We start from the raw sequence: 8,741 nt of genomic DNA on the forward strand, positions 1-8,741 counted from the left end.
AGGGTTTTGTTTTGCTTTGTTTTGTTTTGCTTTCCCTCAGACTTATTTTGTTTGTTTTTGTTTTATTTATTTATTTATTTATTGAGACAACATTCTCGGTGCTTTGCATTCTTTGGGCAGAAACTGACAGAAAGCCGGTACGTTATCCGGACCTGACACATTTAACACCACTCCCGCCAGCCAGGGAGCAGCGGGGGGCTTCCGTCTGCCCCCGACCGTTACCCCCGGCGCCCCCGGGGTGCCTACTCTCCTCCTCGGTCCCTCGAGGGGTCGCAGCTGCCCCCCGCCACCACCGGGCGCCCCACAGCCCCGGGCGGAGCCGGGCCGGGCCGCGCCGGGCCCCGCCGTCTCCTAGCAACGCCCCCCGCGCAGCCGCCCAATCGCATCGCGCAGCGGCGGAGGGGCCCCCACGGGGCGGGTGGCGGCCGCCATTTTGTTTCCGGCGGCGCGGACGCGAAAGAAGCCCTTAGCGACGGCGCGCGGTTGCCAGGGGCGGCGGCGGGCCCCGGGGCGGTGCTGCCAAGATGGCGGAGGCGGTGGCGGAGCTGCTGGAGCGGGCGGCGCGGCGGGGGGCGCCGCTGGAGGAGCTGCGGGCCCTGCGGGTGGCCCTGCAGGCCGTGCCGCCCGCCGCCCTGCGCGCCCGCCTCAGCGACGACCACCTGGGAGCGCTCTTCGCCCTCCTCAGCGCCAATGACCGGTGAGCGGCGGCCCGGCCTAGGCCCATCCTGTCATGCCCTGCTGCCTCCCCTCACCCCGTCCCCCTGAGCGCCTCTTGCTGCCCTCTGTCCCCTTCACTGGCCTCCTCCGCGGTGGCACAGACGAGGAGGTGGTGCTGAAGGCCTCGTGTCTCTCTCTGTCCCGCCAGGGAGCAGGTTTCTACGTGTGTTTCCATCCTGGAGAGGCTCCTGCAGGCCCTGGACCCGCTCTACATAATCCAGAACCTGAAAGAAGAGCTGCAGAAAGGGCTTTTCCACCCCGACGACTCTGTGAAAATCCTCACCATATCTCAGGTACAGGTTTTGCTCCAGGGTGGGACAGAGGTGCATCGTGGGCCAGGCTGGGTTTGTACCAACCTGTTACTGGCGTTTTGTGGCCTAAATTGTGACAAAAACACTACATCGTGTGTTATCTGGAGACTTGTGTTCTTATACGTGGTTTTGGATAGTTACTGTGCAATATGTCAGTATATAATGCTTCATGATATATCTATTAAACATAATATATGAAGCTACGTCTTGACAGAAGTAACTTGTAACTGAATCTTCTGTTTATTGAGGGCTGTCGTGTGTTCTGGGTAAAGCATCCTAAGCCAGCGCTGACAGCAGGTGCTGTAAGAACTAAATGTAGCAACGTTTTAATATTCAGGATACTTGGAACAGCATTGGGAAAACACTGGGGAGGAAGAGGCTCAACCGAGTTGGTATTTGTTGCATTGAGTTAAAAGAACAGAATTGTGTAGCGGTGTAGTTTGGGATGGAGCTCTCGTGGTTTCAAGTCCAGTCCTCAGCTTACAGCAGGCTGCTCAGGGTGTTGTCCAGCTGAGTTCTGGGTGTTTCCAAAAATGGTGATTCCATCTGTCTGGGTAGCTATTCTAGTGCTGGCATGTCTGTGTGGAAAAACTTTGTTTTGGTATTATTCAACATTGTTACTTAATATTGCCCTTAGATTGGGAGGATTGTTGAAAATTCGGATGCTGTTAGAGAAATTCTCAACAGTCCCGAACTGTTACGGCAAATAATAAATTGCATTGGTGGAGAGAAAATAGCAGTGGCTAAAGAGGTAAGCATTTGCTTTCTTTTTTTTTGCTTCCTTTACAAATGGATGCAGACATGGCATAGGATGCTTTTTCTCCTGTTACTGAGATGGCTGCCTTTGCTCTCCTTTAAAGAAAGGAGAGATCATGTTGCTTGAAAGATGTTGTAATCACATAGGTGCCTTAAGCCCAGAAGTTTCTTAAATGTGATTTAAAATTTTTTCTGAGACCTGTTATCTTCCAGCATCTGTTGATGCAAAGATAAGCTTACAGGTCTGCATCTGATGCCAGAGGCTTGTATCACAGTAACCATGACTAGCCCTTGTCAGCAATACAATAATTTTCATTGAAAAGTGAATGAAAACTAAAATTGTAGATGTTTAACATGACTTAATGTGTTCAAAAGAACACTGAAACACTGAAACTGTCTGATCATTCTGGATTTTTGTCCCTTTGTGTTATAGTAAGCTACTGTTTTTGTTTACAGGCCATCAAATCTCTCTCAAGAATAGCGCAGACACAAGAGGGCTTAGAGGCTTTATTTGTGAGCAGTTTGTTGAGCGACTTGAAAAATGTCATGGCGACAAATGATGTTGTTCGATACAGAGTGTATGAGGTAGGAATGAGATCAGTGTTGTCCTTCTGAATGACGTTGTTCTGCACTTCTCTTGGACTGTGATTCTGAATTACAACTTGGATTTTGCAACATGCTTTTAAGTTAGCGTTCATTACTTTTTACTGCTTCATGAAGTTTTCTTCATGTCTATGCTTTGTCGAGACTAGAAGGGATCAGGAAGGGTACAGCACTGTTGGTCCTCAAGTAATGTCAGAACTTCTCTTTCTCAGTTTATGGTAGGAAGGTGTGAAGTCCTGTTTACATCTTTTATTTGCTAACTTGTGGTGCTTAGAACATTGGAGGGGCGACACAGAATGACTAAAGATGCAATTAAATGCTTGCCTCTCTGGAAGTAAGGGTAAAATACCATCTGTGATCTCATTACCACCGGAGGTAAAGAGCTGTTGAAAGCTCAGAAGGGGGAAGACATGAGATACTAAGTGTGTTGATCTAGATATGTATGACAAAAGAGAAATGATACAGTTTAGCTATTCTAGATCTTAATGGATATAGCAGTGATGATCCCTTGAAGACGGTTTGAATAGAATCAAATATCAACTTGGAATGCTCTATGAGCCTGTTTCAGACAAACAGATAAATATAGAATTTCATGTTTTCATAATTTAATATTTAAATAATTAATCTGTGTTGTAAGATGTATTTGGTCATTATTGTGAACTGTTGCCGTTACAATGTTTTTATAAACCAGCCTTTTTTCCCCCTGTGCTTTTATATAGTTAATTGTTGAGATTTCTTCAGTGTCAGCAGACTCGCTCAGTTACTGTGCAAACAGTGGATTGATATCGGACTTAATTGGAGAGCTGACTGGAGATGATGTACTGGTCAGGTATGTTACAGCGAGTTCGACATTTCCCCAATTGCTAAACAGTGATGTTTGATCTTATTTAAAATAACTCTCTTTAAACACAGTTGTGTTTGTTTCTCATTAAACCCTTTAAATTTGAGAACCAGGATGAAATTTCCGCAATGTGCCGTGGTAGTTGTATTGTTGGGTTGCAATGTAAATACTCCTGGAAGGTTGTCTTTCTTTAGGTATATCATCAGAAAGCAGAGTGAGCTTGGACGAGTATTTCACAGCTGTGGTTTTGTTTTTGTTTCTCTTCTTTGGTTGGTTGTTTTTTCATAAGGGTAGAAAAACTTTGTATGTTTTCTTAATCTCTCTGTACTTCTACAATCTGTCGGAAGGAGGCCAAATGAACTTTTTGTCTGTTTCAGAGCTACGTGCATAGAGATGGTGACCTCGCTGGCCCATACTCCGCATGGACGTCAGTATCTTGCTCAACAAGGAGTTATCGATAAAATTTCAAACATCATCATTGGTGCAGAGTCTGATCCTTTCTCAGGCTTCTACTTACCAGGTTACATCATGCATTTCTTATTTCCATTGCTTACCGCTTGCATTCATTAATACGTTAAACTGGGAGGACTACTAAGCCTCTGTTTTGAAGGCTCATGAATTTTTGAGTAGTAAAGCACATGTTGGACATGCACAACGTGCTGAAGGACAGTCTAATACATGAATCATTCATTTAGAGTGGGTAGCAAAGGTATGATCGGAAGAGACTGTACCAGAGGTTTGAAGTTTGTGTTCTTGTAGTGTTTTTTTAAGAGGGCAGAAGATGCATCATGAATTAAGTCGCTGTTAAAAGATGAATACATCTTGTCATAGAAGAGTTGTACTCACCTGGACTGTGCAAAGACTATGTCCAAGTTGTGATGCTGTCTTTTATAGTCTTAAGCTTCTTTTGGCTTTTTCCTTAGTTCTGTGCCTTTCACAGTGTTAATAGCATTTAATAGTGAATCGATTAACAATTAAATACAATTATCAGTGAGTAAGTCTTATGTTCATGTATTGTTAATTTTGACATTCTTATGTTGTTGTTATTCCACTCTGAACACTTTTGTTTTGTCTTGTTCTATCAGGTTTTGTTAAATTTTTTGGAAATCTGGCTATTGTAGATAGCCCACAGCAGATCTGCGAACGATACCCTGTCTTTATGGAAAAAGTCTTTGAAATGGCAGAAAGTCATGATCCAACCATGATTGGAGTGGCTGTGGACACATTGGGAATCCTGGGATCAACTGTAGAAGGCAAACAGGTTTTACAGAAAACTAGTTAGTATGATTTTTTTTTTTAACAAAATATTCTCAGTATATCATACAAGAGGAAGCTGATAATGGTATAATAGAGAAAAGAATTGAAAAACTTTTGTCTAATAATCAAGGGGGTCTCTTTGAATAGCTGTGGTATAGCAGATAAGATGTCTTAATAGTCTTGCCAGGCATGGTAGCGTGAAATGCCTAGCAGTGAGAATTCTGGTATCACAAGTGCGATTCAAGTTACTCCTCTCCAGTGAAGTGCATCGTGTGAATCATCGGTAGTCTTGTAATTTTAGCTTCCTTTGTTTCTACTTATGGCGTGGCCTTTTCACCAGGGTTAGAAATGTAATGGCACTTTCCTTACAGGCTGCATGTATTTTCTTAATATAAAATGGTTCAGAGGATTCAAAGTAGGTGATAATTTTTTTATTTGTTTTTTGCTGATTGTCCAAAGTGGAAAACTTTTAAATGAAAATGTGTGAGCATATAGCTATTGCGGCTTTGTAGAATGGGATTGGACATATCTAATCACAAATATACTAGGGTGTGTACTTCCCAAGATGACTCAATTATCTGTGACAAATAACTTCCTTTCTGATGGTCTTTGGATAGTCTAGAGATAGACCATAAAGCTTTGTATTCATCTACTGTAGGTCTATATGAAGCAAAGAGAATCTTTACTCTTTTTATTATAGTGGATCAAAAGCAATCCTTTCTCAGATTTTATATACAACCTTTATATACTCTTTCTACCAGTTAATGTTGTATAATGTGACTGATTAGTAAAATTGTACTTTTTCCTAAGGTCTATCTGAATTACTTCAAAGTGCTTTTTTTTTTTTTTTCCTCTCCCAAAGGAAGCAGATTTCAAAATCTGTTAAACAAAATAGGGCACCAGGCAAAGAATGCCCCTACAGAGCTACGACTTCGATGTTTGGATGCCATTTCATCTCTTCTTTACTTGCCTGTATGTTTTTTTTTTTTGTTTGTTTTTAAAATCTATAAGAATGAAATAATTGTGCATCTCGTTAACCATGTGAAGACTTTCTGCAGCATTCAGCTTAGGTAGTAGTGGTAGCTTTCGAATACTGTGAGTCAGTAACTTTACTGTCCTGAAGTTCCCTGGTTTGTTTGTTTGCCTAAAGTTTGAGTTTGTGAGAGACCACGTGTTATGAAATTTGTTTATAAAACTTGAGGTCAAGGTATTGTTAGCAAAGGAATGAGAGTAAACAGCTGAATATTCTTGTGCTTTAAAGGCAAACTGCTCTGACTGTATGTTCTTTAGATTCAGTGACCTAGCTTTAATAATGCAGCTCTAAGTGAGCAGTTTTTGTTTATCTTACATTACTGTACTACAGCACGGCACTTCTCTCATGTATTAAAATCAGTTTATTTAATTCTGTCATCCAAGCTAAATGAAATATAGATAGCTATTTCTTCATTCATGAAAATATGTTGAAAATATAAGGTATTTCAGTTTATTTTGCTGGTGGTTTGTTTTAAATAACTTCTTAAACTTTCTGAGCATGTACTTAAAACTTGAAATTTATTTATAATCCTAACCAAACTCTTTCATTTCTGTACATTTTTCTGATATATGTAGCCAGAGCAGCAGACAGAAGACCTTTTAACAATGACTGAATCATGGTTCGCATCCTTGTCTAGCCAGCCGTTGGAACTCTTCAGGAGTATCAGTACTCAGCCGTTCCCTGATCTCCACTGTGGGGCTTTAAGAGTGTTTACTGTAAGTTTCTTTGTTTTTAAAGATCAGGTAGTGAATCGTATTGTACTCAGCCTCACATTTTTCAGTGGCGGTCACACGTTTTTGTTTTTTGTTTTGTCTTTTTGAAGTCCTGAAGCAGTCAGAAATAACATCACTTGCGTTCACCATTTAAATAATGGATCGTGTGTGCAGTGCTTATTTTCTTACAAACTTTAATAAGTGCTATACTGTATGTCACTGCTTTGATAATTTACTTAAAATGTTAAAGAGAAGCACTGCGCTGTACTTGGTTTCCAGTGATAAATACTGCTGCTTATATGGTGGTTGCAGAATTACTGTGTAGAATGAATATCCCACTTCAGTTTTCTCTGTTCTTTGACTTTTAGCTTAACAGCCTTCTGTGTAACTGGTTTTTGGGTGTTTTCTAAAATGAGGTGTTCTTCCTCCTCTTTTTGTCTTTGCATATAGGCTATTGCAAATCAACCGTGGGCGCAGAAGTTGATGCTGAACAGTCCAGGGTTTGTGGAATACATCGTGGACAGATCTGTGGAACCTGATAAAGCTTCGAAGGATGCCAAGTATGAACTGGTTAAGGCCCTTGTAAACTCCAAAACAATTGCGGAAATTTTTGGAAATCAGTATTACTTGAGGCTTAGGGCTTACTTGCGTGAAGGCCCCTATTATGCTAAGGCAGTTTCTACTACAGCTGTGGAAGGAGCAGAATAATATCACTGATGTCTTGGTTCCCCTTCTTACAAACCACGTTACTGAAATCGATGTTAAGGTGTAAGGTGTAAAGGCTCTCCACACGGGAGTCATCTTAGATTGTCTCTTTAAAGGAACACGAAGCACTTTGACTCTATTTGAAATGAGAGTCATGAGAGCAAATCAAAACCTATTAGGGCACAGTGTAATTTTCCACAGAATCTCATGGCAGAAATTCTCTGTGTACTGTCCTGAGACAAGTAAACAAGGTAAGCATTCTATCAACTGCTGGCTGTTTTATTTTGCAGAAATTATCAGTGTTTACTTAAAACTGTTCTTGGGTTTGGAATTCCTATCATGTTTTCTCAGTAGATCACAATTGAATTAAAAAAAAAAAAAAAAGCCAAAAACCCTTGAGGTTTGTAACCTCCGATGCTGCCATGGTTTCTCTTTTTTAAAAATTTTATTACTACTTTTTTCTATCTGCTGAAGTTGGCCCTTGCATAGAAGACACTTTTAGCTAGATTTAGTTCTGCCAGAAACTCAGGTGGTAAGAAAAAGCTAGTAATATTCTGTCCACATGAGGGAGTACAAACTGGCTTCTCTTCTCTCGTCAACTTGCTGGATGTAAGTCTTGTTTGAATAAGTCCTAAATATTGTTTACATTTTATACTGAGGATTACAAAAAAAACCAAACACTTAGCCCTTTTAAAAACAAGTGAAAGCAAACTCTAGTGTATAAAACCAAATTGGGAGCTTTGTGTCATTAGCTGTCTATTTTCAGCAAGTAAACTGAGCTGCCAAAGGAGCATGAGCTACAAATCTACTTCAGAACCAAATCTTAAACAGTTTACACTTTTTTTATCAAAGATGATTTTTTTAATTTAAGTGTTATTTAAAAAAAAGTACCAATTTTATCTACCAGAGTTGGAATAAAAGGGGTAAGAACATTAAAGCTGTCATGTTTAAAGGCATGAACCGAATTACGAGGCTATAAATGTAGTACCTTGTGAGGCTGTGTCTTCCTCTGAAGATGGTCAGCTAGCACGTGGGTAAGGTACAGGACTAGCTGGACCACTGGTCACTTTAGTGACCTGTGATGTGTTGGCCCATAAACAGAGACCACAATGTACTTTATACAAAAGGTTTATATTGTTTTTGCTGAGAATGTAAGACACAAATCTGAGGATAAGTTGGGGGGAGCATAATAAAACATGAATTAACTACTTCGGGGCTTGCTTTAGTAGTGTATTAAGTTGGGTATGCCTCTATGGAAAGTACTTGCCCTGTGTCTCCGCTCTGCCAAGTGAAATGGGATGATTTAGTCATGCGGTAACCCTTTTATTGCTTGTAGTAGCTTCGGGCTGCAGCAGAGGTGATAGCGTTGCCTGCCAAAACATTGCTGGCAAGGGATTGAACTGGGCTGAGAGAAGCAGGGTAGTTGGGGAAAATCTGTTGATGTTTAATAAACTATCTGAATGCAGGTGATCTGCTTTGTTGCTTATGACCTAATATGTACAAAAAGCTGTCATCCAACATTATCCTGCTGCTCACACTTTCATTCTAAATGTGCATAATAAACATCTGCTAGTGGAAAAGGCAGTTTGTAGTGTCTCATTTGTGAACTAAGGGAGCACAGAAGTTCAGTGAATCTCAGCATCCAGAAAAACGTGAAAGTGCTAAAAAGGAAATGGAAAGGATATAGAAATCCTTGGTTTGCACTTTTATTGGGCAGTTCAGCGTGGTTGTTTTGGGTGGCATTGTGTGCAGGTAGCTCTGTATGAGCCGTATGCTAAAATCTCAGCAAAAGAAACCAATATAAT

General features: G+C 41.0%; 1 protein-coding gene across 1 annotated transcript; it reads left to right on the forward strand.

Annotated features, from left to right (window-relative positions):
* Positions 1–487: 487 nt before the first annotated feature.
* Positions 488–8,516, forward strand: PSMD5 (proteasome 26S subunit, non-ATPase 5). The gene is made up of 10 exons (XM_035555541.2): positions 488–697; positions 866–1,010; positions 1,666–1,779; positions 2,241–2,369; positions 3,107–3,216; positions 3,606–3,748; positions 4,314–4,505; positions 5,348–5,457; positions 6,094–6,234; positions 6,682–8,516. The coding sequence occupies exons 1-10, from the start codon at positions 525–527 to the stop codon at positions 6,937–6,939; spliced, it is 1,515 nt and encodes a 504-aa protein (XP_035411434.1). The 5' UTR covers positions 488–524; the 3' UTR covers positions 6,940–8,516.
* Positions 8,517–8,741: the final 225 nt, after the last annotated feature.

Source organism: Cygnus atratus, chromosome 19 (assembly GCF_013377495.2).
Source record: "Cygnus atratus isolate AKBS03 ecotype Queensland, Australia chromosome 19, CAtr_DNAZoo_HiC_assembly, whole genome shotgun sequence".
Lineage (NCBI taxonomy): Eukaryota > Metazoa > Chordata > Aves > Anseriformes > Anatidae > Cygnus > Cygnus atratus.

Coding starts and splice junctions, on each gene's coding strand:
- PSMD5 (XM_035555541.2), top strand. CDS start 525: ATGGCGGAGGCGGTGGCGGAGCTGCTGGAGCGGGCGGCGCGGCGGGGG. Junction 3,749..4,313: donor CTCAGGCTTCTACTTACCAG/GTTACATCATGC, acceptor TTGTTCTATCAG/GTTTTGTTAAATTTTTTGGA. Junction 6,235..6,681: donor GGGCTTTAAGAGTGTTTACT/GTAAGTTTCTTT, acceptor CTTTGCATATAG/GCTATTGCAAATCAACCGTG.